Source organism: Podospora pseudoanserina, chromosome 1, assembly GCF_035222485.1.
Source record: "Podospora pseudoanserina strain CBS 124.78 chromosome 1, whole genome shotgun sequence".
In the NCBI taxonomy this organism is placed as follows: Eukaryota; Fungi; Ascomycota; class Sordariomycetes; order Sordariales; family Podosporaceae; genus Podospora; species Podospora pseudoanserina.
Window position 1 is genome coordinate 2,428,834 of NC_085920.1, and position 27,609 is coordinate 2,456,442.

Consider the following 27,609-nt stretch of genomic DNA (forward strand, 5'->3'; position numbering starts at 1 on the left):
GAAGCGGCCCCTCCTCCCCGCCTCCCTCCTGCTCACCAAGACCAAAGCCAAGAATCCCACCATGAATAGTGCGGGGTAAAAATAGTGCTACCACCGAGGTTCCATTTTCCACGTGAAAGCGCTCTTGACAGTTGAAAGACCAATGCTGGCTTCACCTTCTGTGGCTGACAACAGTGCAGTAATCCAAAGATGAAGTTCAGGCCCATTGTTTGAACTCTTTGATATGTTTTGAGTATTATTCCAGTGTAGTAAGTAGTAGTATATGCTGTAACACCAGCTCATGCAGTATTAACCTAAACCGTTCCTTGCCTTGCCTTCCCTTCTCGATCCCCTACCGACCACAGCGCTAAACTAAAAAGAAAACAAAGATTATTCTGAGTCGGTATATCCTAGTATTACATTCGACGTGCCTCCCCCGAGCCTCCCAACTCCTAGGGGCAAGATGCGCCTCTCCCTCCCCCATACATTAGCTCCGCATCGCAAACCCTCGCTCGGTGACGGCCAGGTCACATTTCCCAAGAACCCCATCCATCACACGCCTTGGGGTTGTATTTTCCCCCGTTTCTCTTAAACGAATCCTAGACCATCCCTTCCCCAACTCCAGGACATCCACCAGGGTATATAAGAACTCCTCAAGGCCACCATTTCATCTTCTTATAACTCTCAATCACCTCCTCCACCAGCTCCTTCGAAATCTTGGGCTTCTCATACGTGAACCCAACCACCTCTTCTAACCTCGAGCCGTCCATGCTCAAGTCGGTATCTTTCAATAGCTCCTTCTCCATGAAAGGCGTCAGAGGTCCCGGCCTGGTGATCCCAGCTTCCGCAAGAAGATCAGCCCACGGTCCCAAAAGCTCATCGTTGACATCGTCCACAACACTGTCGAGGTTAAGCTTGGCGAATGTGCTGATCAACGATCCCTGGAAGCCCGTGCTGATGCCGAACACCTCCCCGATAATATCAGCCATGGTTCCCTGAGTTGTCACTCCCTTGTCGACCACGTTAAAAGTTGGCACCTTGCCCATCTTGCCGTCGTCCCACTTGGCCTTCCCAGCTGTGTACCAACCCGTGATGGCCCACAGAGCCCTCGAGACATCGTCAATGTGCACTGTGTTTTGGCGAAGGTCCTTTGTCCACAGCCACTTCATTTCTGACTCGAGGGCCTTGTACACCCTGGCCATGCAGAGAGCTGTAGCGACCCATTGAGACGCATATGGGCCGTAAACATGGGCAAGTCGCACAATGACGAGGTTCAAGCTGCAAACACGTTAGCCACTGTTCCAAAGCAAGACAAGATCATAAAGCAACAAAACATACCCCTCAATCTTGGCCAACTCCTCCTCAGCCTGCAGCTTGAAAACCGCAATCTTGCTCCAGGGCTTCAGCTTGTCCTGCTCCTTACTCGGTGACGAATCAGGCTTGTACACCATCCCCGTGCTCAACTCGACAAAGCACTTGACACCTCTCTTCGCCGCTTCCCTTCCTACATTCAGCGACAAATCAAACGACCGCAGCTTGTAGACCTCATCCTCCTGTGAATAGCGAGTCTCTCCACCGCAGTTGAACACATAGTCAAATTGTTTCCCGTCCGCGCGGTCGAATATCCTAGGGAGCGATTCTGTTTGAACTGGTCAATATATGCGAGAAAAGCTTGGTAGGTTTAGAGAAAGACATACGCTCTCTGCTCGCATCTGCCTGCACAAACTTGGCGCCGGCACATGCTTCCTCAAACTCTGAAGGCAACCACGCGAGCTGCGGGAGCACCTTGTCGACGATGCGCACGTCGGACGCGAGATCACTTTTGTGAATGTGCTGGGCGAGGAACCGGCCAATGTAGCCAAGACCGCCGATGATCAACACCGACGGTTTTTCCGCCATGATGTCTCGTTTTTGGGGGGTTTTCGGTCTGTCGCTACCGAAGTCTCGGAAAGGAAAGGGGGACGCAAGGGCGGGATCGCGCGGAGTGTACTTATTTGTATTTGTCTCTGGTAAAACCGGTGGCGTATGTGGTAGGTATTAAGTAGCTGTCTTTTGAAGCAAAATCGAGATACTATATGTGCCGTCTTTCGTTCGCGAAAATGGAGAGCAACCTGGACAACCTGGAAAGTCTGGGGTGCGCTGTTGAAAAATTTCGTGCGTGTTTGGGTCGGAGCTCCCGAATGACGCAGAGAACAGGGAGTTGGTGTGTGTGTTCGAGAAATTCGGGAGAAGGCAAACAGTCAGGGGTTTGTGTGGGAGGAAGGATTCTTGGTGGTCAAGTGAACACCCAGAGAAAGCGAATGGGAGAAGAGAGAGAGGGGGGGTGTTTGAGGGGGTTGAGGGATGATGCCCAGGATATCAACCTCTACTTGTCGTTCGTTTCGCTCCACTGTTGCCGCGAAAACCGAAAAAAGGAATGCAAGCACCTGCACGACGGCGTGTGTGTTGCTGTGAGCCCAAGACTTTCTCCTTTGAGGTGCAGTTGATAGACTGGGTCCCGGGGTTGGTTCTCTCCACTGTTTCTTCCTAGTGACGGCTTTTCTGGGGCTTCAGGGCGTTTGAAGCAGGTTTTGAGTAAATATCGACCCCGTTTCCCTATTGCGGGCTTATTAATAGCTCGAGGTTGACAACAAAATGTGTGAAGGGAGAGCCGCCGATTCGAACGGATTGCCAAGCAGGGAAGCCCACTGTTGGATTTGATTGACTGGGGCTGCGGCGGGTGGAGTTCTTATGCAAACCGCAGATGGTCAGAAGACTGATATTACTTCGTAGGTTTTGCCCGAATTATAGCGGAAGGGAAGAAGGATAGCTGCGGTGTGGGTGATGGGGATCTGATATTGCGACCTTCTTCAAGTCACCAAGCATGGATGGATGGTACCCGTACGACCTGTCAAGAATTGGGTCGTCTTGTCTCGTCTTGTTCATCTGAGCTCTGACCTGCTGTCAGTCTGCAGGCCCGGGACGGTGTCTCTCCTTTCGGCCGCACGGGGTCCCCGGTGGACCTAGCTTGGCTTCAGCTGCTCCCGCCTCCTTCCCATCCCATCATCAACTCTCTGTTGAATCTTATTATTATTGCCTCGCTCGGTCCCAACGATTCTGCAAAAGAAAGTTGCAACGCTGTGTTCAGAAACAGATGCCATCAGGGGTCGCACAGCATCAACAAGAGACACGCCGGCACCGCCAACCCGAAACATAGGGCACACTACGTCCCACAGCCAACGCCCTGCCCCGCTTGATCATGGATGAGTCTCTCAGAAACTATCAGTCCTCACACGCAGCATCACGCACGAGACACAGCGTATCGCGCGGTTACCACGTCCGGCAAAAGGATCACCCAGAGAATGCAGCTTTGGGAGGTCTGTGTGGTTGCAGTTTTCGATTCCTGTCTATTTCTGCACCTCTGCATCTCTGGGTTAAAGATCGGCTTGGCCCTCCCAACCATCCCCCTTTTTGAGCCACACTGCTGGCCCCTTTACGATAAAAGCTGTCATGAATTTCTTCTTTCCAGCAGGTCACAAATCCATGATCGGTTGGGTCGCTGCACCGCGCCGTACACGGTATATCGATCGTCTCGCCGCCTCGGGTCGTCGGGGTTCATCCTAGAGGTCAGATGTTGCTGGAATATCCCGCTGAAATCTCAGCGGCAGCAGCCAGGAACAAGGTGGTGACGGCACACTCCGCCAAGGAGAATCCCTTCCCGCTCAGGGGCAAACACCTCCCAGTGATCCCACCTCCTGCATTAGGCGCTACTGATTCCTTCTGGAAGCCTTCCTCTATGGGCCAGCTTTGGGTTGCATGGCGTCTCCCATTGAAACAGTGTCTGAGTCAAGGTGCACTTTGGCAAAAAAGACACAACAACGGTTCGAGGTTTTACGAGCATCATGAAGTCGTGGATGCTGACAATCACCAAAACTGCCATCTGATACTCTTTGCAATTCTGGGTTCCGTGATTCAGGGGCATCCCGAACAAGGCTCTCGGTCTTGCTGCTAAAATTCTCAAGCCCGAGCTGATACAACAACAGATTACCGACCCGATATCCCGTGTACATCACGAGGCTTGTCAACCCAAAAAACACGACTGGCATTTTCACTAAACAGGGGACTTGAGCAAACTCCTGGTCAGTGCGTTTGATGATTTGCCACGCATATCAGGCCAAGGTGCAACCCTCCGGCCGAGGCGACGGATACACCGGGATATTCTCATCAGCAGCAGCAGTGTACTGTGTCACGCTGGCAGGTGTCTTACTCAGTCACCTTACCTCGCTGATGATTACTATAGAGTTGCCTCACCGCAATTGTGGCCAATCTCTTAAAAGCCAGATTGGGACATGTTCGTCCCATTGTCATCAAGTCTAGAACTTTGAAAAGGTCAGCTTTCGGAGATACCAAAGCTCAAGATAATGGCCCCCAAAGTCTTCTAGAGTTGGTATTTGCCGTCATAAGCGAGGAAAGCTGTGGTGTCACACTTCGCCTGCCGGCACTCGTTCCTCCGAGTAAAAAGCAATAGACGGGGAGCAGACAACCAACGTTCATCATGGTGGCATCATGTTTCGTTAGTCAGTTGTTCATGACAAAGTCGGTGAGGATTACTAGTCCTGACAACCTCAAGAAAGGACTGCTCCTTCGGCGTTCGGGGAATTTCAAAATACATGCTACAGAGTAGAGCCGACGACGATAACTTCAGCTCACCGGAGGGACCCCCGATGTGGCATGCAAAGCGCGGCTGCTTCCGTTCAGTCGGTTCCCACCAACCTGGAACGAGTCCTGCAGATGTCGGTACCAGAGTCCAGATCGTCCTGGACCACCTGAAAAAAGCGTCGAGATCTTGAAAGTCCCTGGAGAGCCCCAGCCTCCCACCTCGTGCAGTTAAAGAAAAAACCAGGGCCGCCGATCCGTGTCATATGCAGGTACCTTCCACGTGCGGTTAAAAACGTTCGGTCCTTGCTCGCCTTCGCTTGGATATCGTTGTTGAGTAAAAAGTGTCAAAAGTGATTGCAGACAGTGGGGTTCGAACCCACGCATCTCTCGATAATGGTGATAAAAGTTATATGTAACTTAAAACCATCGCCTTAGACCACTCGGCCATGTCTGCTTTCATGACAGATTTGGATACTGATGTTGCTTTTGGATCCATATCAAGCCTCTTTGGAAGGAGTGTTGTTGTTGCGAAGTCCAAGTAGAGCTAATCCCATACCGGCAATGACGGGGTGGCCAGACCCAAAGGGATTCCAATACCGGGGTAAAGGAAGGCCTGAAATAGGAACAGCTAATCTCCCCCACAGGGTTTCTTTGACCTTACCAGGTGACGCAATACTAGATCTCTTCGGCATACCCAAAATGGTTAACGGTAACGGCAGCGAGGTTCTCGGCCTTGGTGTCGGCGGCCCGCCTGCTGCTGCTCCTCCTCCAGCTCAGCGCCATGTGAAATCATCACGGCCCTTTTTATTTTCCCAGCTGAAGCATCATTGTTTCGGGCCACCCGGAAACTAAACTGACACCTGCCCAAGACACCGGTTCAGCCTCTCCCACTATGGGGAAATGGCTTCAAGACCCCCGGGGTAATAAAACGATATATGATGTCAACAGCTTTGTCTTTGTTTTTTAAAAATGAATAAAAAAAAGATGTCAAACCTCGATGTCGCTAATTCAAAGACAACGAACCAAATCTACATGAGCGCCCGCCTCCTCATTACCACTTCATCGCATCACGACACATCTTCCCCCTGGTTCTATCTTCGCATACTCCCAATCAACTCCCTCTGTGTCTCCCTGTCCTTCTGCCCTTGGCTCAAGCTGCCAATGCTTCTCAGATCACCCACCACATCCTTCGCCTTGCCAAAGTAGACCTCCTGCAGCAGGTTCCTCATCTTGAGCTCCATGTCCTCGACAAGGCGGCCAATGTTGGCAATATGGCTCTCGTCGCTGTCAACTGGGAGGTCCTGCTCCACCTGGCGCGTCATGTTGCCGGACAAGTCAACTTCGCCGAGGGAGGCGCCCTTGGTAGCAAGGGTAAGGATGACGGTGGAGGTGAGGCGGTAGTTGGAGGTGCGACCGCGCTCAGAGGCTTCAAAGACGTGGATCGAGTCCCAGACACCCGAGGTGGTAGCGTCGCCTTGTGGGGAGGCTGTTTATCACCTATTAGCACATGTTTTGTATTACACACTCCATTGTAGAAAAAGAATCGCATACCCTTCTTCAACAACACCACACCAGCAAACCCATCATCCAAGTTCCAGAAATAAACCGAGCTCACCCCCCCCTCGTAATACAGTTCTCTGTAGACATCAAACGCCTCGTTGGCCTTGATTTCCATTTTTCTTACACGCTCGCCTGGAACGGCACCCTCGCCGGCGCCTTCATTGCTGCCTCCTGCGCCAACACCGCCAGCGCCGGCTTCATCGAGGGGGGGGTCGAACTGGTTGGACCAGGGGGAGCGGTAAGAGTCACCGTCACGGTTGTAATCGCAGAGGAGGTAGTCACGGCCGGTTTGCTTGCAGCGCTGGACGGTGAGCGGCTGGTCGACAGAGGAGAGGAGCTCCTCGGCGAGGTCAGGGTGGAGGGAGATAATGTTGGAGAGGTGGTCACCGGTGTGTTTTGGGTTGAGGCGGCGGAGGAGGTCCCTGTTTGTTGCTGTTCAGTATCGGGATGAGCTAGGTGGGAGGGGGCAAACCTACAGTGCACAGTCGAAGGGGTCTTGGGAAGCCATTGTGACGAATGGTTTCTTTGGTTTGATTATCAGCTGTAGCTTGTAGGTGACCTTTGGGTAGTTCAACGTCCAGCGGGGTCGGGGTCGGAGGTGAGCTCTCCCCAGACACACGGCGGCGGCGGCCTGAAAGCCGTTGTGGAGAAACCAATGGCGGGGTTTGGGCTGTCAAGGGTGGGCTCGTGCGCTGCTCCAGCGTTTCGGACAGGGTCCCCTAATTGCCTGCCGGGCTGCACCTCAACGTCAACAATCTTGGGTTCTTGAACATTCTTATCCAAATCAAGGGATGGTCTTGATGCTCAGGAATTGGCATCATGGCTTCTCAAAATCTGCCCTCAGAAGGTGCAGTAGTGAGGAAAAATGAGAAGGCATCAGGTCCCGGCCTTGATTCTAACGGTCCAGGTTTGAAGTTGCTGGGTGAGTGAATGAGTTCAGGTCAACTAACAAGATCATAGACACCATCCTCTCAGCTTCCATACCAGCCCTCATTCTCGTCCATCTCATAATGGCTCCTTACACCAAAGTTGAGGAATCATTCAACATTCAAGCCACACACGATGTGCTTGTCTACGGAACCCCCAGTTCAAACATCCACAGCAGGCTGTCCCACACCTACGACCACTTCACATTCCCCGGTGCTGTTCCACGAACCTTTGTCGGCTCGGTGTTGTTGGCCGGTATATCACAACCCATCATTCTCATTCTAGGCTTCCAGCATGCACAGCTCATCATTCGTGCCTTGCTTGGTCTATTCAATGCCTTCAGCTTACATATCTTCACCCGCAACCTTCGCCAAGCCTACGGCCCTGCTGCAGCAAGATGGTATCTCCTCCTCCAAGCCAGCCAGTTCCACGTCTTATTCTATGCCTCACGCACTCTCCCCAATATGTTCGCCTTTGGCCTCACCACCCTGGCCAGTTCTTACCTGTTACCAAACCCCAAGAACATCAAATCGACACCCCGTCGCCAACGTCTAGCGATAACAATGTTCGTCTTCGCGGCAGTCATCTTCCGCTCTGAAGTTGCCCTGCTCCTTGCTACCAACCTCCTTTACCTCGTCTTGCTGCCTGCCATCTCCATCGAACAAATCATCTTCCCCTTTGCGGCCTCGTTCGCCATTGCTTTGGCAAGCTCAGTCCCAATCGACAGCTATTTTTGGCAAAAGCCCGTATGGCCGGAACTATGGGGCTTTTACTACAACGTCGTCGGGGGCAACTCCTCAAACTGGGGGACGTCACCATGGTATTACTACTTTGTCTCGGCTCTACCAAGACTACTCGTCAACCCACTTTCTTGCACAGTTCTCATCCCTTATTCGCTATACCACCCTGCCTTGGCGCCCGCAGCGAAGAAACTTGTCATTCCGTCATTACTCTTCGTCGCCATCTACTCGCTCCAGCCCCACAAAGAAGCGAGGTTCATCTTCTACGTCGTCCCCTCCCTCACAGCAGCCGCTGCCCTCGCCGCTGCTACTCTCTCCCGGAAATCGCAAGTCCTCACTCTTATTCTCTTCGCCTCAGTGCTCGCATCATTCGCCATCTCAACTGGGATGTTGCTCATCTCATCACTCAACTACCCCGGCGGCGAAGCCCTTTCGTACCTCGCCACCTCCCTGGCTGAATCACCATCCACCAGCTCAGGGGAGGTAGTCCCCATTCACGCAGATGTCCTCTCCTGCATGACGGGTGTCACCCTCTTCGGGTCTTCCTCCGCGGCGGGATCGGCGTTTCCAAAGCTGGAGCCGGATGGGGGGTTGATCTTTCATGAGAAGGGCAGCCGGGGTAAGGGGGTTGTTATCAAGGTTGATAAGACGGAGGATGAAGGCGATCTAGTGCATGAGGAGTTTTGGAGGGGGTTTAGGTATGTTTTAACGGAGGATCCTGACAAGGTGAAGGAGAGGAGTAAGGGGGTTGAGTGGGAGACTGTTGGGGTTGTGAGGGGGTTCGGGGGGGTGGAGGTGTTGAGGCCGGGTCAGGAGGGGCAAAGGGGGAATGTACGGGAGGTAGTAGGGAAGGGGAGGGTGGTGGAGGCGGTGAGGGATAAGGTGAGAGGGTTGACGGGCGGTTGGTGGGTTGGGCCGGGGATGGTAGATAGGATTTGGATTTTGAGACGGGGAGGGGTGGGAAGGCGGGGTGGAAGGTACGGGAGGAGAGTTCATAGGTTAGGGGTGTATGTTGTCTGATAAATGATGGTTTCGTCTACCAAAGGTACTCGAATACAAGACGTCTGTTTTTTAACTTTGCTAGCCCCTAACCAGCAGTACCAGCCCTCCAAAGAGGCGCTATTTACTTCGCCGACAACAAATAATTGAAGTCAAGCTTATTACGCCAAGTCCCCCGCTGCTCTGACTCTCTTTCCGACGCGGCTTTGAGTTTGTACGCATAGGCTTCAAGCTAAGCAAGCCACTAGATTACCTTGGTCCTGCTTGGGGCTGTGCAGCTGGCTTATAAGGTTCGATTTTAGACTGGGCTTTTGGCGAAGTAGTGGACTCAATGAAGCTCGTTGGGTGAACTCACCTTGCCCAGGTATGGGCCTTCGCTTCTAATTTTGTCGATCCTGAGGAGAGGATCTCCGAAGAGAACATTCCATATTTTTTCCTTCATTCTCACTCAACATTGAATTGGCCATGCCTGGATGCAGTGAAAGAAAAGAGAGGGTGTGACGTTTGTAGGCGGGTGGTGCAGTTAGAAGCCTGTAAGTCAAGCTGTGGAAGGCATGTGTTCAATCCTGCGGAATAGGAAAAGAATGTTCTTCTTGCATCTTTTTGAAACAGATATCATCTGTGATATAGGGACTCGAGAAAGAGGCCCATGCTAGTCAAAAAAGCTTGACTGGGGAAATAATAGCCAAACAACTCGGCCTTTGATAGATCAACTTCGAGATGTGACACGTGATTAGTTTGACAGCTGTGACCAGGCCCGATGGGACTAGTTTAACTTTTGGCAGGCTAGAGGGTATATAAGATCCTTTTCCGAGAGCTTCTTTCAGCGAAGTAGCTGGTATTACAACTTCGAGCTCACCACTCGACCCAGCAAACCGGCCCTGGCAACAGGGCCACCCACGCACTTGGATAAGTGTGCCTTCGCTTTTGCATTTCTTCATCACGACATCTCCAAAGGTCTCTCGGACTGCACGGCATGGGTGGGGGCGAGGCAGCTAAGGGGCTAGATAGCTAGTACTTTTCTGTAACTTTGGCGTGAATGGCTGCGTGGCAGGCAATACCTAAATCGGGAGCAATTTGAACGTTGTGCTTTCGAATCCAGGAGCGGCGGCCTTGCGGATCGTCTCAGCCCGAACCTCGGACAGACCTACAGAGCCGATTCTCCAGGGCTCCTTTTTCCATGTTTTTGGCGTGTGCAGAAGACGGGAGACAGGTGCGAAGGGGCTGCTTAAAACTGCCTTACGTCTATCTGGCCTGAACAATTGACAAATAGTTTCAGGAAAGTTTGTCAGCGAAGTAAGGTAGCTAATTCACTTGATTATTTGAGAATTAACTTCCTTGCCCGGATATGGGCCTGCCCTTTTATTTTTGGAGACATATATGACTTCCCTTTTCTTCCAGTTTTGGATTATCCAAACACCGTCAATACACTCGTTTGTCCGGGAAGATGTCTGTCGGTAATATTGGCTGGTAGGTGGTGTAAGCTCCTGCGCATCCGAACTTCACCTTCGCTTTTGCTCCTAGCTCACCTCTAACCCTCTCTTTTTTTGCCCTCTTACACAACGTGGAGTGGAGACCGGGAACAGCACACCTCACCACAACCATCTTCATGTAAACAAGATGTCCAGCGCATACATCTGTATTTGAAGCAAACTTTCGAAGCGGCTCGAGTTCAAATGTCTCTTTTTGCCTGTTTTCTCTTTTTTCATTGGCTGTGAATCCCAAACCTTTGGAACACAAGAGCCGCTAGGGAATCCGTCCTAATTTTCACAGGAGGGGCACTTACTGCACCACCACAACAGGCTGCAATTGAGTTGGCTATATCATCTGATTTTCTGTTGAGGCTAAACAGCGAAGTAGCTGGTATCAAATTGAGTATATCATACTGCAACATATAAATCCTCGGATCACCACTGAGGGCTTCGGTTCTCACCAGACATCTACCTGTTTGCAAGTAGATGATCTCCTTCGCTTTTGCCATGGCAACCGAGCCAGGGAGTGGGGGGGGGAGAACTTCGCATTCTTTTGGATGTCAACTCTCATCCTTCTGTCTCTTTTTCCTTTTTTGTCCTTTGAGGTTGCGTGGGAGGGCTAACGTGAGGAGAGAGATGTCCTCAATTTCATACCAAGACCCCAGCACCACCACCACCACTTGGGGACTTTGGGCTATGAACTTTGTTTCCGTCAGAGACTTTCAGCGAAGTAGCGTCCAAATACTATCATTCGAGTTTTCGAACAATCTGTGAGGTCTGGGGGTTCAAGAATACCTCGAGGTATTCGCCTTCGCTTTCATTTTGTCTTGCCCACAAATCCAGAGGCTAGCCACCTCAAGGGCTAGCAGGGGCAGCAATCGATACTTAGATCAAAACACTATTTTTGACCTCTTAACGCAAGCGGATGTGTGCATACTTTATTTTGAAACGTCGTGTGTTCGAATCTCTGTCTTCTCAGTTGCATTTTTCTTCTTGTCCAGGGTGTGACCAAGTAATGGTTTCTAGTGTTGAAAGATGTCCTCAATCTGTGCCGAGACCAACAGCTATTTACACCACCTACCTAGGCACACACCAGTACTGGGGATATCATCAGTGTTTCCGGCACAATCATCAGCGAAGTAGCCTAAACATGCCATCTTATGATGAGTACTTGATTGCAACGGATAACCACTGGGCCAGGTCACGGTCACTCTTAGACATCTACTTGTAGATGTTCTAGGTCCTTCGCTTTTTCGCAGTGTGTTCTCATTGTCGCTAGTGGCTGGCAATGCTCACAACTTTCCACTGCTTTTTAGCAACATATTTCCAGGCACGCTAATGCAGATGTCTGTATGCAAACGTGAAAATAAGACGTCCTGCGTTCGAGTCTTTCTTTTGCTTCTGCATTGTCTTTTGTGTGTTTAGGGGGAAGATGTCCTCACTTTTTGCCAAGACCCCGCCACTTACATCCACTGGAAGCGTTATATAGTGACCTGGGGATATCATCTTTGTTTCCGGAAGAGATATCAGCGAAGTAGCTGGAATAAACCACCTTTGTATGATCTACCATTATATCTACGGATGACACTGCGGGCCTGGAGGCATTAAAGGGACGTCTACGAGTAGACGTTCTCCTTTGCTTTTTGCTTTGGGCTGAGATAACTCCCATCATGCCGGGATGACTATTACTCTTGCCCTCACCCCTGGCTATGTAGGGCTTCCGGTTAATTTAGCATACATGTATGCGTCTCGGTGAGAATATAAGACGTCTCTGTTCGAATGTCTGTTGCTGCGATTGTTTTTTCTTTTCCATACTAGAACTGCTTTTGGGGCTAAGAAAAGATGTCCTCAATCCTCGGTCTGGCTAGGTAGCCAAGGCCTGTGGAGTCTGAGAGCTGGGCAGGTAGGAAGGGATATCATCGACTTTTCCGGGCATGTCTTTCAGCGAAGTAGCTGGTATCAAACAAACTTATCAAGAACGTGATGACAGTCTGGGTGGCTTAATGCCCCTAGGATGTCACCGTCGCTTTTGCTTTTTATGTAGTTACTTTACAGCTAGACAGGATTACGCAAATCAGGGCTTCCGAGACGGTCAGCTTCAAGTCAAACACATCACAGAGGGTTCTTTTAAGTGGTTTAACCTAGCGGGCTGCGTCTGGATGTAAAGTTAGAGACGTTCTAGTTCGAGTGTGTCATGTTTCATCGATTTTCTCTTTTCATGGTCAAGGTGTGCCTGGGGCGAACAAAAAGATGTCCTCAAAGCCACCTTTGGCTTAGCGGAGATAAGGGGCATCAGATGGGTGGAAGTGAAGGGGGAAGAAGAAGAGGGTATATCAACTTGTTTTCTGAACTCAATTATCAGCGAAGTTAGCTGAATCCATACATACCTTACCTGAAAAAGCGGCCTTGGGGGATTTTGACATCTGTAATGATGTGATTGCAGGTGTCACCTTCGCTTTCCTTTTTCCTCTTGTCATCATATGTTGGAAACAGGACAGGGAGTGGTCCCCCATCTTCCAGCAAGGCCATCTTGTGGACGAAGTTTCAATACGAGGGTTGGCGCAAACATATGCATTTCCATCTATTTTCAAGACGCCATGGGTTCGAGTTTGCATTCTTTCTTTTTCGATTCGCTATCATCAGATCTGGAGAAGGGTGTATGCGGTGGTGGAAAAAGCCGTCCTCAATTCTTGGCTACCTGTAAAATCTTCTCGGACTGGACTGGCCTGGGGCATTCACATGGAATACCGAGGGCGATAATATCTGCTTGATATATGCAACTCTTCCATCAATATCCTCACTACTCATTTTCCTCCTGTTCTCCTCGAATTCTGTGCGCTGCCACCCGCTCTTTGAGACTGCCTTTGAGAGCATCCCACAAACTGAACACCAAGGTAACATGGCCTAAAAATAAGCAAACGGCCTGGTCAAGCTCATCAATTTTGTAAGAGCTTTTCGGAAAAGCCATAGATAGCCTGAGAGCCAAGCTTTGATTGCTCGACATGTACTTGGTTTCGGTCGCTCCGCCCAGAATAATGATGGCCACTTGGATGACGAGAAAGGGAATAGATATGACAGGCCATATAGCATCAAACCAACCCTTAACTGTGAGGGCTAATTTGACTCTTGCAAGATCGAGCCATTTTTGTATTGTGTGTAATGGAATGCGTTCCTGCGTGGCATTTGACGAGGAGGCGTTGAACAAAATGTCGCACTGATGGGACGCAAGTGAAGTAATTTGACTCAAGACTGCCAGCGCAACAGCAACGATTAAAGTCGTCATAATACCGGTTATGACCGGTACGTCAAAGTTATGACAGAAGGGCCTCACCATGTTGCTCTCGTCGATTGGTACATTCCATCCGGTTTTGATTACTATGGCCTGTGGGCAATATTCAGCTCCTGTCTCAAGATTTCTCTCCTTACTCCAACGGAAAGAAAGAAGTTACTACACTTACCCACTCTGGCGACCAAGTAAAAGCAGTCACCACTAGCACTATCAACGCCCTTTTCATCTGGCCCTTCCAAGTTGCCAACCCAAAAAGTGCGAGGCCGAAGCCAGAGAATGTCTCGCACACCGTCAATGGCGCTTCAAGGGCGGATGAAAATTGTTGAGAAGATATGTCGGAGCTTGTCAACAGAGTCTTGAGACTCGACGTTGATGAAGATGGTGCTTGAAAGAAGATCAAATTGTACACATGGCCAGCTGCCACCGCTGGGATGGTAAGTGCTATGATGAAGTCAGGCGAGATGGTGTTGGAGCGGGAGTATTTGGGGTTGAACGTCCATGTAACAAAGAGGGAGAGGAGGATGCAGAGCCAGCCGCCCATGTTCCCTGGACCATAGAGGGAAGACACATTGCTGAATCTGTCGAGGGGGTGGTGGCTTTCACCGGAAACATTCATTATGCCCGGAAAACAATAAAGACCAAGACTTTTTAGCTTGTTGTCATAGGAGAATGGATTTAGTCAAATGCCTGTCAATGTGTGGAACATGAAGCTGGGTAAGCAGGGGGTGTGGGCTTTTTAAGAGGGGAAGTACTTGTACTCGACCAGCCTGGTTGCTATGCTGGAACTCAAGGCATATCGGATATAATCATGCCGCGATGATGAACTGGGGGCTGAGCTGAACTCCCACATCCTCGTTAGCCAATAGCCATAGCACGATATACAACAGCTAACTTCACCTATTCTCACTGTGCCTCACTCGAGATGATGCTACAGCTTTGAACCGGGACAGTGCCTCGAAGAAGGTTGCATCGAGCGGGAAATCGGCGTTGGCCAGACTCTGAAGCCCGACATGCCTTGCGGCTGGCTCCAGGTACCAAACAGGCATTGGCAGATGGGAAACATGGCCGTGTCTGAGTCTCGTTGTTCGATTATGAGAACTTTGTTTCATGCTTGTTGCAAACCTAGGTAGGAGCCAAGAGATGTATGGCACGTGAGTGGCGTTCTCTCTAGCCTTATCAATTACTTTTCCGACCTTCAATGTCAGCGAAGTAGCGAACTACATTCTCAGACGATTTGAAATTGTATCTTCGGATACCTTCGCTTTTTTTGCACTTTTCCAGACATATCCAGGCTCAATATCAACATGCCCCCTTCTTTTTGGCATTCCTATCGCGCTCTCGTGGACAGGACAAGCCCAAGCAACCGCCATTTCTCTTTTTACTGGGTCGCTGACATGGTTGGACGTGTCTCACCTCAAGCTAGAAACGTCAGAATTCGAATCAGACATGTCCCCAACTTCATGTCTTTTTCCCAATCTCTCTTTTGCAGTCTGCAACTTTCACAAGATGATATAAGACTGCAGTTAATGCGGTGTCATTGCTAAAATGCCTTAACCAACTTTATTCTTACCTAAGTGCTCTTTCTCTCTTGTTCACATGTCAGCACGTGCCGCCAGCCTGTGACTAGGGTATACAGCCTCCCTTTCCACACCTTACTTCCAGCGACGTAGTGGAAAATTAAAATAGGAATTTACCGTGTCCCCCCCTCGGGGGAAACACCTTCGCTTTTGTTCACATATTTTTTTGAGAAGATCAACAAACAGATCTTCTCACCTCACGATCTTCAACACCTAACTACGCCAGCAAAGCTAGCAGAGGCCACGCTGGGGCACCTCAACCCCTGGTCTCTGAGGACGGGTGTTGTGGCGCAGACAGCTGGATGCCAGCACAATAAAAATGTTTTTGAGCTTGGATATCGCTGTTCGAATTCAATGACTTGATTATCATGGCATGCTTTTGTTGAGTCAAGTTCGCTTTTAATGAATGCTTGAATGCACTGGGAGTTGATGTGTATTTTCTTGTGAGCGACAGAGGGTTGTTTTCTTCAGCGATATGTACATATGATTGATCAACTGGCATGTTATTTATAAGCTGGGTTTGCTTATCACATATTTGATAATGGAAAATCTTTATTTCCCTTGGAGCGGGGGAGATGTTGGGTAGAGCTGTCATACAGAAGATTGTGATGAACTTGTCGTGATGGCGACTGTGGAGTGGATGTGGGTGACTGCTGGCTGTGTTATCCCCGGTGTAAGATGCTTAACTCCGGGACTGGGTCTTGGCAGCTGTGATGGTGCTTGTTTGGAGTTGGCTTTATTGATCTTGAAGAGTCTGTAAAACCAAAAGGCTTGGTTTATAGAATGTTGTTTTTTTGGTATCTTTTCATTTCACCTCGCGAAGGCTATCATATTTGAGAGCAATATGTGTGTTGTGAATTGATTACAGTAAAAGTCCAGTTGTTCAGGGGTAAGGCAAGCTTTCATTGCTCCATGACATCATCAGCCGTGTTGTTCCTGAATGGCAGGCTCAACATCAGATTGGTGATCGGAGCATTTGGAAGACATCCGCACCTTGCACGTGATGACTTTTCAACTTCTAGTGAGAAGGGACTCTTTCTTCACTGTAATATTTGATCCCTTTTACACACTTATAACACCGGACAAACATCGCTCTTTATACATCTACCAACCAGAAAAAGAACATACCGAGTTCCCAGCGCAGCCTCTCCTGACCCGCCTCCCTCCTTCTTGCAACCTCCTTCATACCCTCCTTGATGACACAGCAAGGCAGTATCAGCAGTATCAGCAGTATCAACTTCTCCGAAGACTTCCAAATTTGATATTCCTGAATGTCTACACCTTACTCTTAATACCTACCCCCTACCTTCACCCTGTCTCTCAACAATGCCCTCAAGACCTGTATCCCGAGCCTCCCGAACTTCCCGCTCAAAATTACGTCCCTCCCTCGACCCCCACGCCTCCCGCCCTCCCCCATCAGCACCTCACCCACCCCGCTCCTTCCGCGAACACTTCTTCCACTCCCTAACCCCTTACTCAGGCCCCTACCAAGTCGCCTTCCTCGAAATTGAAGTCCCCGTCCGATCACCCCGTCATTTCAGCCGCATCAAGCGCAATGGGTCCTACGCCCTCAAGCTCGACACCGTCCTCTTCGCCGTCTACTACCCCACCGACAACTCTGACCTCCCACGCAGCGAGCGGCGGAGTCTCCACCGCAGGTCCAGAAAACCATTATCCAGAGTCTCTTGGCTTCCTCGGCCCAGAGCGGAGACATGCAAGGGCTATGCGAGGTTCTTCAACGTGCCGTATATTCCCATAACGGCGTATATGGCTGCGACGAGTATGTTCACCAAGTTGCCTGTTTTAAGAAATGGGAGGATCTCGTCACGGTGGCCACCTGCTGTTGTTGAGGATGAAGAAGAAGAGAAGGTTACTACGGAAAATATTCCTCCTGCGGAGGGCGGTATAGAGGCGAAAGAGGAGCAAGAAAATGGAAATAGTTTGAGCCAGAATACACTTGTAGATGGCGGGGAAGCCTGTGAGGCAGATAAACAAGATGGAAAGCCAAAGTTCCCGGTGATCATGTTTAGCCATGGTCTTGGCGGGTCCCGAACACTGTACAGTTCCATCTGTGGGGAACTGGCTAGCTTTGGCTTCGTGGTTGTCGCTTTGGAACATCGCGACGGCAGTGGTGCCAGAACGTTTGTCAACAAGGCTGGTTCCGACCCAGATCTCGATAGTCAAGGCCTTGACAGATCGCCTGGGCCACCAAAGGACGAGAAGAAACAACATAAGAAAAATAGTGGACAGGACAAGCCGTACTACAAAGTCGACTATATCTTCCCCAAAGATAACGCCCAAGATACTTCACCACACAACTCGCGTGGCGTTGATACAGAGCTTCGTGAAGCCCAGATTGAAATGAGGATGGCTGAAATCGAGGAGGCTTTCCACGTCTTGCAGCTTATAAACAACGGAAAAGGAGATGCTGTGCGTGCAAGGAACCTTAGGAAGAAAGGGAATGTCGGTGCCAGCTCACTGGGGCTCGATGGGATCGACTGGGATGAATGGACAGAGAGGCTTTACTTGGAAAATGTGACAATGATGGGTCACAGCTTCGGAGGCGCGACCTCAGTGCAGGCCTTGAGGTCCGAAAGACTTGATTGGCTCTCCCAGGGCATCCTACTTGACGCATGGGGTCCGGCAACTCCTGAGAGCACGGAGCGGGAACGGCTTCGGAAACCGATACTGTCTATCGGGAGCGAGGCGTTCATGCACTGGACGGAAAATTTCGAGCGCGTCGAGCGAATATGCCACGAGGCCCGTGACGGAGGTGCTCCATGCTGGATGACGACGATACGAGGATCAACACACCTGTCACAAACTGACTTTGCTGTTCTTTATCCAAAGTGGATGTCAGTGTTTATGAAGACCATTGTGTCTTCGAAACGGGCCATATACCTGACGGTACACTCGGCACTTGAGTTCCTGAAAATAACGCTGCCACCACAACAGACCCGATTCAAAAAGTCCTGGGCAGATGACCAACTTCTCAGCAAGGCCGATCCCGGGATGGAGATCGAACTGGACAACCGGCCAAATGACAAGTGGGTCGCCGCCCGGCTGAGAATTCCTCACGAATTCAGACAGCGGCTCAAGAGGACTGTCAAGCCGAAAAAGAAGTCCAATGTCCCACGGGATGCCTCGGGAAAGCCCCTGAAAGGTCTTGTCAGCTGGGGGGTTGGGCAGGAAATCTGGTGCCATCAACGCCCTGAGCAGGATGTGCTTGACCGGTACATGGAAGAAAACGGTTGGTCGCCTCAGTAACTCGGAGAGCGCCACCATTCGCTGATCTCCCGTACGCCCAACTGTCCTGCACCCTTGAGGTTGTATCTCGTAGTAGGCTTGGTAATGTATAGCGAGCGAGGATGGGGCATGATCTGCGAGTGTAGGACGGGTTGGGATGTGTAATAACTTCACTTTGGCGCGCCAACCAACGTAAACAATGCGGACACATGAAAGTGACCCCGAGCTGGACAATGTTAACAATAAAGAAGAATGTATCTCGCAGCAAGGCTTGCCAGTGCCGGTCATCCGGCCATATTGACATGCACCCCAATGTCAGAAATAGTAGCTCAAATAGTTCTCCAGGAGCGAACGCATGGAAATACAGCCAATGGCCATCTCAACCGCCCCCCTATGCCCAGGCGAGAGGTCAACCTTGGGTAGGGAGAAAATAGCAAGCGAGAGTGAAAGCTGGAGACGGGAAGCAAACGAGGGAATCCCAAAGACGAACGCGTAATGCCCAATCTAAATGTCTTTCCGGGAAGGGGATGATACCACCACCATACCAGGAGCTGGGAGTTCAGTCAAGCGGGGGATATTGCTCGCCTACTGGAAAAAAGGACAGGATAAAAGGCGTGACCTGCTTGTACCTGGAAAGCTGAGGAAAGCAAACACGGCTTGGAAAGCCGGTTGGTGTGTGCAAACTATGACGGACAGCTCGAGTCGCATCATTGAGTGCCATCGGCGGTTGGCAGGCCCTGGAAAACGAGGCTCAAAACCAAGCATCCTGCCCAGGCTCGGCGTGAGTGCCCAGGAGCGGTCCGAAAGAAAGGCGACGAGGCAATAGGCAAATGTTTGGAAAACTTCCGGAAGCAGTATGAATGCAGGATGTGTGGGTCTCAATAACAGGGCCGCCTGCACCCATCGCGCGATGCAGATGATCGTCGTTGTGGGGTTGTACTTTCTTACTCAAAAGCTGAGGTTGTGAGTCTAGGTGGGCGGCTGACGGAGAGATCGATCGGATACTATGGTGAACAGCGCCAGAATGACGCCATATACAGTCCGATCTGGTGTGTGTCAAGCCAGGTTGGCGAGACGGGACCGACGAAGCGTCGTTTTCTTACTGTCCAGAGAAGACTGTGTGGCTCCGAGACGGGCAACCAACTCATCGTCATGATCCCGCTGTAGTAGCGCTTCCTGCTCGTGAGGTTAGCTTCAATATCGGAAAGAGGTCACAATCATTGGTCTACCGGGAGGTTTTTGCGCATCGGCCGGCGCTTGGGGAGTTGAACGAGCAGTTGTCGTGCCTTGTCTCACACATACCATCGGGTGAACTAATTGCCTATAGCCGCATTTGGGGTTTTCTAGAACCAGCATTCAAGGCTAAGTTAATCATGAGTCTTTGTGGAAGAGGTCCTTGGCGTGGTATAGGGAGTACATCTAGTTGCTGATGGCTGCAAGCAAACCGGGTATCGGGCCCAATGAAATCCGGACATTGAAATGAATCTCGAAGTTGATGTGAGAAGCGAATGGCGAAGAAAGCTTGTCCTTGGGAAGCAAAGAGGCCAAGGCTGGGCGAGGAAGCTTAGGTGCTAAAGATCTCCACTTTACCCCCTGTGGCGTTCTGGGGTGGTCCGCTGAGAAGCCACTGGGCTGGTAACCAGTCATGCAGTCCTCTTCTACCTCACTTCGCAACGACATATCTTGTTAGATATTAGATACAAGCAAGCAGTCTATGGCGGCATATAGTGTCTTCAAGTTTAGGTGTTCTCTGTACTCAAGCCCAACCAAATCAATCCCAGCCTACCTTACTTCATTCATCCAGACTCTGAATCCTAGTCATCATCGTTTCCGCACCTCTCAAATCATGCCTCGTTTTCTTGTGTCACCATCACCCGACAGCTCAGCTTTTTCGCTTTGTGTAACACTTCAATAGAAGACGTTGTGTGCCATGTACGCGAACCCGAAGAAGCTTCTCGGCAGCCGGGAGCTTTTCAGCGGTGAATAACATCCTGCTGTCCACAACATCACCCTCGTGTTGTTCCTGCAGCGTACCTGACATGCTTGTCTTTCTATTTCCGCCATCGCTTGCCTGCATCGGAGTGGGTGAGGTGGCCCTCGCAGCTCGCCTTTGTCTTGAGACGAGCCCAAGATGCCACCCACAGCGGGAGGCTTACAACTTTTTAATTTCTTTCCGTTGGACATACACTACAATCAAACACTTCTTGGGCAGGTGGGAAACTCGAGAGTGTGACTCTATGAGCCACTGCTCCCGAGCGTTGCCACCGGATGAAGACTGCGTAGAGACAAGTCACTTTACCCGTCGCTCCAGAGCATCTTGCATTCACCCAAAGCTGCAGCGGATACGCGCGCAAAATTCAAGACACTCGTTTTCAGGTCTTTTCACTCGCTACAGGTCATAGTACGTACGCCCGTTTAGAATCCGGTATTGTACCCTCAAGCCGATCACCCGGCGTTTACCTCGTCGGCAAGTTGCAACCCACTCAGCTTCCACACATATACATATCTCGCCTTGTGCTCGTCCGGGAACATCCAGTGTCTTTTTTCCCTCGAGGGTATCAGGCCACCCTGGACATCTTTTGGTAGAATCACTCCAGCTTTACTGGTCCGTGATGGACATCTTGTTTTCTGCTTATGGCTCTGGGCCACTCCCCAAGACAGCCTTGGAGGAGGTTGAGCGCCGGACTGAGGAATTGCTCAAGTCTGGCACGTTCAACCATCTGGAGAAAAAGTCCAAGGTATGTGCGCCGCTATCCTGCCCCTTCCCGCTTGCTTGCCGTTCGGTGTTGTACCGTCCTGATTGCTGGGTGTTTCATGGCGCAGCATGTCTCTAACTTTGCATTTGTATGACTACAGCTGGACCAGCTACAAGAAACCTACCCTCCCTCCGTGCCATATTCTGCTACCTCCCAAGGAAGCCTCCCATCTCTCCAACTCCCGCGCTTCGACTCACCGCCTACGGACCGCAGTACCCCGATGCTAAGCCCAGAGACCAAGGGTGTTACACTACAATCACTTTCTATCACTATCCCACGATCCCCCGAAAGCCACTCACCGTGCCCCGGCACTGGCGAGGAAGACAGTGGATCAGAAACACCGACGGCAAATCTTGTATCTCCGCACAAGCAGGTCAAGTTTCTGTCTCCGGGCAACGACGAGGAAGCCATGTCAGATCAGTCGTCAATCTGCCAATCTCCCAGCTGGGAGAACTATGGCCAGCGGAAGAGGGAGAAGAAGCTCGAAGCCGAACGCCGGAAAAAGGAAAAGCTGCTAGCGGAGAAGGAAGCGAAGGCGTCGAAGAAACGTACCACTGCAAGACTCAGCAAACTCCCGCCGTCCGCCAGTACGCTGAACACCGGGGCACGAACAACTGGCTTTATCAGTCCAGAGCGCTCCATGTCTGATCCGTCTCTGATCACACAGCATTCACTGCTGCATCTCCAAACGGTCCAACGACCTGAGGGCAGCGGAAAGGCGGCGTCTACCGATAATCTTCAACCAAGCAGGCGTCACTTCCTCGCCTCCAGCGATATTGTAAACGGAGACAATGCTGTTCGGCCCAAGACGGCCACTCAAACCGCCATACACAATACTCCCGGCGATTCGCACTTGGAACTGCGGAGATCTATCTCGGAGGGGCCTCTTCCGAATGTCGCAGCCATTCCATCGTCACTTTCACTACATCAGGATGGCCGGGTTCCAAGAGATATGTGTCCGCCTTCAGCCTCTAGAACGCCAATGCTAAGACATATGTCTCCGTCCGCCCATACGAGAAGCAACAGCCTACCTCAGACGGCGGCTTCGCAGCCCAGAGGCCGCGACGGGCATAAAATAAATCTGACATCGGCAGGGCTGGCTGATGAGGAAGCGTTGGCGAACTCCAAGCCAGAACCTTCATCAAGGAGTAGCTCAAGTAACCCTAGACATTCGCGACGCTCTTCATTCACCCAAGACGCCAAAGCGGCAGCCATGAAACTCATTGGCAGAAGAGGCACATCTGCGACACGGAGCGACAACACGATAGACACCCAACCGTCAGGCATCGAGGCCGACTACTTTGGCAATGCAAACCATCCCCTCGCCTCAGGCTCAAGTCCCATAGAATCACATGAAACTGCGACCCGCATTCCTCCCTCTACATCTCACAACACTGGAAGTTCTGGGGGCTTCTCGATGACCTCTGCTAGCCAGAGTAAAAGATCCCGAAGTCTCAAAGATGCGGCGAAGGCAGCACTGAGCATTGGAAAAAGACCTCAACTTCAAACAAGCGCAACGACACACATAGCAGGCCCGCCATATTTCTCATTTCGAGACCGTAAGCAGTCAAAGGTGTCCATGTCTCAGGAAGTGGGCAGTCCGAGTGTTCAGGATGAGCCACCCACCCTGACATCAGTAGTAAGGCGTCAAGAACTAAAGCTTTATTTGAAGGTTCGGCATGCTAATGTGAAGCAGACCTCTGTATCTCAGCCCGGGGCACCTGGTTCTGTGGCCAGTAACGGAACTACAAGTCAAACAGGAAGCCGCGCTTCCGAAGGCTCGTCGACTTCAACTTGCTCCACCTTCGAAGACGGATCCTCTCTTGTATCGCAAACAATCACCCCGGACACATCCAGGCCTCAGTCTTCTGGGGGTGATTCTGCATTGGAGAACATTTTGACTCCAAAAGATCCCAATTTCCAAGGGACCGACTACACACAGTCTGCAAGGTCGAGTAAATCGACTACGCCTCGTCCTGGGAATCCAGAAAATTCTGGATTAAGTTCAGGTGGCGATGATGACTGGTGGAACAGAGAGGCCATGCCAGTCGATCAAGATAATGATGCACAGTCTTTCATGACGTCTCGCTCGACTTTTGATGACACGGATGAACCTTCGCCAAACTCGTCGAACAATACAGCTGAGTTACCACTCAGGAACAGGACTGAGGGCTTGGAGTCTCGACTAGGCCTGGCAAGAAAACTACAATCGGCAGACGCATCTGGTTCACCAACCTACCCTACCCCGTTGCCGGGATCCTCTGTTGCACCTGCTATTGCGATACCGCCTCGATCCATGAAACGGAATCTTTCCATTTCTGATTCAGGTCACACATCTCCGTACACTGAGAGAAACACAGAAACTGCCCCAGCTCACTATGGTCCCGTTGAAGATGTTGCCACCAGACCTTTGAAGCGTGAGGGCGCAAATCGAAAGCAAAAAAGGGAGTTGAGGACTCGGGAGTATGGGAGCAACAACCAGTCTGCCTGGCACGGAAACGAGCACTCTGCCGAACCACATCCTTTGTATTTGTCGACAGATTTACCCAGCCCACCTCTCCCCCCTAGATCAGGGACCCGAAAAAGCAAGCCTGTTATGGCTGCTGAGTTTCAAATACCCTCGAGCCCTTACTCAGAGGACTTCCCCGGGGACGATAGTGTTTTTGGTCCCAGCTCTCATGTGGAGCCATCACCTCACCCAAGCACCAGGTTTACACATCATAGCGCCGCCAGACCATCATCACAACCTCGAACACACTCTGCTCCAATTCTGTCTCCTGCGCCTATCTCAGCGCTGAGACCGCATACTCCATCGCCGCTTACTTCCCCGGGCGCACAAAATTCAGGTGGTGCTTCTAAACCTGGACCGGTATCTATCCTGAAGCCACCAAAGCACTCAGAGATATCATTGTCTGCACCGACATCGCCAGGCCAGCCTCCCACCCTGTCCGCACTGCCGAGACACATGCAACTGAAGCCCGGCACCTCCAGTCGCACGCCGAGTACCGTCACAGAGTCACGGATGGCTCCCATAGCCAAAATGTTTGTCGAGTGCTGCAGCTGCAAGTTTTACCACGACATGCCATCCAAAATCTACGAATGCATGGCGAAACCGGACGCGGTGGTCGAGGACAGAAACCTGGGGATATCGGGAGCGATTACCACCGCAGTGAAATGCCCATGGTGCCAACATAGTATGAGCACCGGTTGCTGCGCGGGTTATGCTGCTGTTGTCTACCTCAAGGAGAAGTTGCACTAGAGGGTTAGTCGGTATGTTTTGCATTTTTTGAGAGCGCCATAAGGGGCACATAAAATGGATTTCCTTGCTTGCGAGCTTGAGTTTACTGTAGCATGTTTTTTCCAGTATTGTCCGCATAAGATGGCGAAGAAAATGGAGGGAAAAGCCTGTCGTTTTCGCGATTCCATGTCTTACCTAGGTAGCTCATGAATAAAGTGTGTTCTCTGTTACGATACTTTCCGGCTGTATCTAGTATTTATGTGTATCATTTCAGCGCCAATGTATTTATTGTTTTCAATTGGCGCACACTCTGTCTTCGGATGCCGGCAAACATCTTCAATATCGAACAACTACCGCGACGCGTGGCTTTCTGATGATTCAAAATCATAATATCTGCGTGTAATAAACACCAGAGCAGCTTTCCCGGCGGGGGATCAACAGGGTGCGGGATTATGCCATCTCGTTACTCATCCATGTTGTTTAGACTTACATGAACGGTCCGGCAGTTGATGTCACCTATCAGATACATCTTATCGGTGATTAAGCCTAGACCCTTGGCAGCAGATAAGATAAGATCTCAATGACATCACGGAGCAGTTGCAAGGTGGAGGTCTCGGCTTTAAGGTTTCCTCTCGGCAAAAAGCGGGTCTTTGGTGACCCACAGTTTTTCCCGCCAGCCGCAAGGGACAGACTCCGTTGTCGGTTCGGCTGGTCGAGAATCTTCCGTGTGAGTGAGTGTTTGCCGTCAATGACGCCGAAAGGAAGAGGACCAATTTTTCTGCGTCGTTTTTGCCCCTTCGGATACCAATTGAGGAGAAGACCTCCGGTTCGGATTTTTAATTTTTGCTTGTCATTGCGCCCTGCAGATACCTCTTTATTTTTGAGACGGGAAAAAAAATATAAACGTCAATTTTACACATCCATTTTCCCTGCGCAAAGAATCCCCGATATCCGTCACACCCGCGCGCAGCACCATAGCTGCAGGACAAAGAGGTGTCCCGTTGTAACGGTTCCTGCTCCACACTTGCGTAGGTGTGGACTGGATAGGATCGCGAGGGGGAGGAACACATCTCCGGCAGTCCGCCCTGAGAGAGGGATTCTAGACGTTGCCGGCGACAGGCATCACACAGACAGACATATGGGGATGCTTTCTAGCGAGGCGCAAACTCCCGACTTCCGACAGAACCACAATAGGATGGCCGGCCATGCCTCGCCATCGGTCGTAGTTGGTACTTCAACTGATCCGGTCGAGATCACGACCGTACAGAAGATGCTCTCGGCCACATCGGGTAGCTTGATCACTGGTTTGTTAGGTATGTCTCCTCACCCATACACTTGTGATGAGCGCCACTGATGCTGATACTTCAACAGTAACACCTCTCGATGTAGTGCGAGTACGATGGCAAGCTCAAGGCCTTTCTAAGCCGCCACCACAACCCCTAACCGCCGACTTTTCCAAGCTCTCACTCTCGAGCCCCACGCCCTTTCGACCATCCAGCCTAGGCGTGACAGCCTGCTGCCGCGAAGTCTTCTTCGCAAACAATAACTCCGAAATCTGCGTCGTCGGACCTCGGGTTCACGGAGCCGGTGCCACAGTAATCGACTGCGCCGTCGAGCACACCCAGCAACGAACCTTTAACTCCACCTTTGACGGTCTCCGCAAGATCGCTCGCAATGAAGGTATCACCACCTTATGGCGCGGTCTCTCCCCGACCCTCGTTATGGCCGTCCCTGCCAATATCATCTATCTAACCGGCTACGACTGGCTCCGTCTTAACCCCGCCTCCCCAATACAGCGCACCAGCGTCCGCGATGACATGGCCCCCTTGGTAGCAGGAATTACAGCACGCATGGTTGCGGCCGCCGTCGTTTCCCCCATCGAGCTGTTTCGCACTCGGATGCAAGCCGCGCAAGGCGGTAGTTCCTCTGAGCACCTTGCCGAAACCCTCCGCGGAGTCAAGGATATGGTCAACACCCACGGGTACCGCTCTCTCTGGCGCGGGTTGACACTCACGCTGTGGCGGGATGTCCCCTTCTCGGGTATGTACTGGTGGGGATACGAAACCATTCGCGGGAAACTCACCGATGCCCGTGAGCGCGGGAGGTCGACAACTCTGGAAATGGACCTCGATCGTGACGCGCAGAGAAGCTCCAAGGCTCGCGCGAGGAGAAGAAGCCAAAGCAGGGAGAACCACGCGGATACTTTCACGGATAGTTTTGTTGCCGGCGCCGCCTCGGGTGCGTTTGCATCAGTGGCGACGATGCCTTTTGATGTAGGCAAGACAAGAACACAAGTATTCAGGGACTCGGGGACATTAGCCAAGTCGGCGGTGGGCAATGCGGCAGTGGCACCAGAAGAACAATCGATGGGGAGACTGCTGTGGCACATCTTCCGGACGGAGGGGATGGGAGGGTTGTTTAAGGGTTGTGTACCGCGCACGCTGAAGGTGGCGCCGGCATGTGCGGTCATGATCAGCAGTTATGAGGTGGGTAAGAGGGTGTTTAGGGGGGTGAATGAGAGAAGGATGTTGAAGGAGGTTGGCGGTGGGGAGGAACCAGCTGCTGCTGCTTGAACCACCCGCTTGAGCGGCTCCGACTACTCATCCATTACTTCTTCTTTGTAATATGAGCTGGGTGTGTGAACTCTCCACTTTTTTTCCCTGTTTCTATTAGCATCACTATTTTTCTTGTTGGTTTCATGGGGTTTCTTCAAGGATACTGGAATGATGGTTAGGTGGGCCGGAAGGAAGGGGGGGTTAAACAAGCATGTTTGGCGTTTTTTTGCATTTTTAGAAAGAATCGAAGATATATGGTGGGTTAGATTGAGGGGAGAGTACACTAGGGAGGGGGAAGGGTGAGTAAAATGAGAAGTACCCCAAGGATGTTGCTCTATGACATGCTGGGTGGGTAGAGACAGCGAGATAATGTATATCATTTGTAACAATATAAAAGTGTGCATATATTATCATTTTCTGGCTTCAGGTATTTCTTTCTTCTTGCATGGAGCCTGGACATAGTAGACTGGGAACCTAATTATCGTGCGGTTGTTGTAGCGTTTTTATTTGATGCTCTTAAACCGACCGAAGGTAGGCGTATTCTATCCTACTAGATTACATGTGTCAGCCACGTCAAAGCTGCCAAAGTTAGCAACAGGTGTTTAAGGGATGATCTTGGCCTAGGTGAAGAGG

General features: G+C 51.0%; 8 protein-coding genes and 1 non-coding gene across 9 annotated transcripts; 5 read left to right on the top strand and 4 right to left on the bottom strand.

The window, feature by feature from the left end:
• Positions 1-145: 145 nt before the first annotated feature.
• QC764_106860 (uncharacterized protein) lies at positions 146-3,711 on the bottom strand. The gene is made up of 3 exons (XM_062941937.1): positions 1,677-3,711; positions 1,318-1,618; positions 146-1,257 (listed from the first exon to the last, which is right to left on the bottom strand). Exons 1-3 carry the CDS (start codon positions 1,876-1,878, stop codon positions 633-635), a joined length of 1,128 nt encoding a protein of 375 aa, XP_062804846.1. The 5' UTR covers positions 1,879-3,711; the 3' UTR covers positions 146-632.
• A 1,261-nt stretch (positions 3,712-4,972) lies between these two features.
• Positions 4,973-5,071, top strand: QC764_0008370. Its single transcript has one exon. It is a non-coding gene; the product is annotated as a tRNA-Leu (tRNA).
• Positions 5,072-5,551: 480 nt separating this feature from the next.
• CAP2 (F-actin-capping protein subunit beta) lies at positions 5,552-7,084 on the bottom strand. The gene is made up of 3 exons (XM_062941938.1): positions 6,654-7,084; positions 6,169-6,599; positions 5,552-6,103 (listed from the first exon to the last, which is right to left on the bottom strand). The coding sequence occupies exons 1-3, from the start codon at positions 6,683-6,685 to the stop codon at positions 5,709-5,711; spliced, it is 858 nt and encodes a 285-aa protein (XP_062804847.1). The 5' UTR covers positions 6,686-7,084; the 3' UTR covers positions 5,552-5,708.
• ECM39 (Dol-P-Man:Man(7)GlcNAc(2)-PP-Dol alpha-1,6-mannosyltransferase) lies at positions 6,911-8,864 on the top strand (the record flags this gene model as incomplete). Its single annotated transcript, XM_062941939.1, has 2 exons — positions 6,911-7,084; positions 7,138-8,864. Exons 1-2 carry the CDS (start codon positions 6,997-6,999, stop codon positions 8,862-8,864), a joined length of 1,815 nt encoding a protein of 604 aa, XP_062804848.1. The 5' UTR covers positions 6,911-6,996.
• Positions 8,865-13,115: 4,251 nt separating this feature from the next.
• Positions 13,116-14,718, bottom strand: QC764_106885 (uncharacterized protein; the record flags this gene model as incomplete). Its single annotated transcript, XM_062941940.1, has 3 exons — positions 14,502-14,718; positions 13,774-14,291; positions 13,116-13,697 (listed from the first exon to the last, which is right to left on the bottom strand). Exons 2-3 carry the CDS (start codon positions 14,218-14,220, stop codon positions 13,116-13,118), a joined length of 1,029 nt encoding a protein of 342 aa, XP_062804849.1. The 5' UTR covers positions 14,221-14,291; positions 14,502-14,718.
• A 1,789-nt stretch (positions 14,719-16,507) lies between these two features.
• Positions 16,508-18,448, top strand: QC764_106890 (uncharacterized protein; the record flags this gene model as incomplete). Its single annotated transcript, XM_062941941.1, has 1 exon — positions 16,508-18,448. The coding sequence occupies one exon, from the start codon at positions 16,508-16,510 to the stop codon at positions 18,446-18,448; it is 1,941 nt and encodes a 646-aa protein (XP_062804850.1).
• Positions 18,449-19,483: 1,035 nt separating this feature from the next.
• Positions 19,484-20,131, bottom strand: QC764_106895 (uncharacterized protein; the record flags this gene model as incomplete). Its single annotated transcript, XM_062941942.1, is given in 3 exon segments — positions 19,484-19,603; positions 19,657-19,713; positions 19,730-20,131. 3 exon segments carry the CDS (start codon positions 19,781-19,783, stop codon positions 19,484-19,486), a joined length of 231 nt encoding a protein of 76 aa, XP_062804851.1. The 5' UTR covers positions 19,784-20,131.
• A 41-nt stretch (positions 20,132-20,172) lies between these two features.
• On the top strand, positions 20,173-24,664 carry QC764_106900 (uncharacterized protein). Its single transcript, XM_062941943.1, has 3 exons — positions 20,173-21,165; positions 21,284-22,822; positions 22,880-24,664. The coding sequence occupies exons 1-3, from the start codon at positions 21,040-21,042 to the stop codon at positions 24,440-24,442; spliced, it is 3,228 nt and encodes a 1,075-aa protein (XP_062804852.1). The 5' UTR covers positions 20,173-21,039; the 3' UTR covers positions 24,443-24,664.
• A 507-nt stretch (positions 24,665-25,171) lies between these two features.
• MTM1 (Carrier protein, mitochondrial) lies at positions 25,172-27,205 on the top strand. The gene is made up of 2 exons (XM_062941944.1): positions 25,172-25,734; positions 25,793-27,205. Exons 1-2 carry the CDS (start codon positions 25,560-25,562, stop codon positions 26,992-26,994), a joined length of 1,377 nt encoding a protein of 458 aa, XP_062804853.1. The 5' UTR covers positions 25,172-25,559; the 3' UTR covers positions 26,995-27,205.
• The last annotated feature ends 404 nt before the right edge of the window (positions 27,206-27,609 follow it).

Coding starts and splice junctions, on each gene's coding strand:
- CAP2 (XM_062941938.1), bottom strand. CDS start 6,685: ATGGCTTCCCAAGACCCCTTCGACTGTGCACT. Junction 6,600..6,653: donor GACCCCTTCGACTGTGCACT/GTAGGTTTGCCC, acceptor AGCAACAAACAG/GGACCTCCTCCGCCGCCTCA. Junction 6,104..6,168: donor TGTGGTGTTGTTGAAGAAGG/GTATGCGATTCT, acceptor GGTGATAAACAG/CCTCCCCACAAGGCGACGCT.
- MTM1 (XM_062941944.1), top strand. CDS start 25,560: ATGGGGATGCTTTCTAGCGAGGCGCAAACTCCCGACTTCCGACAGAAC. Junction 25,735..25,792: donor CTTGATCACTGGTTTGTTAG/GTATGTCTCCTC, acceptor ATACTTCAACAG/TAACACCTCTCGATGTAGTG.
- QC764_106900 (XM_062941943.1), top strand. CDS start 21,040: ATGGACATCTTGTTTTCTGCTTATGGCTCTGGGCCACTCCCCAAGACA. Junction 21,166..21,283: donor ATCTGGAGAAAAAGTCCAAG/GTATGTGCGCCG, acceptor GTATGACTACAG/CTGGACCAGCTACAAGAAAC. Junction 22,823..22,879: donor CACCCACCCTGACATCAGTA/GTAAGGCGTCAA, acceptor AATGTGAAGCAG/ACCTCTGTATCTCAGCCCGG.
- QC764_106860 (XM_062941937.1), bottom strand. CDS start 1,878: ATGGCGGAAAAACCGTCGGTGTTGATCATCGGCGGTCTTGGCTACATT. Junction 1,619..1,676: donor GGCAGATGCGAGCAGAGAGC/GTATGTCTTTCT, acceptor CAGTTCAAACAG/AATCGCTCCCTAGGATATTC. Junction 1,258..1,317: donor GAGTTGGCCAAGATTGAGGG/GTATGTTTTGTT, acceptor ACGTGTTTGCAG/CTTGAACCTCGTCATTGTGC.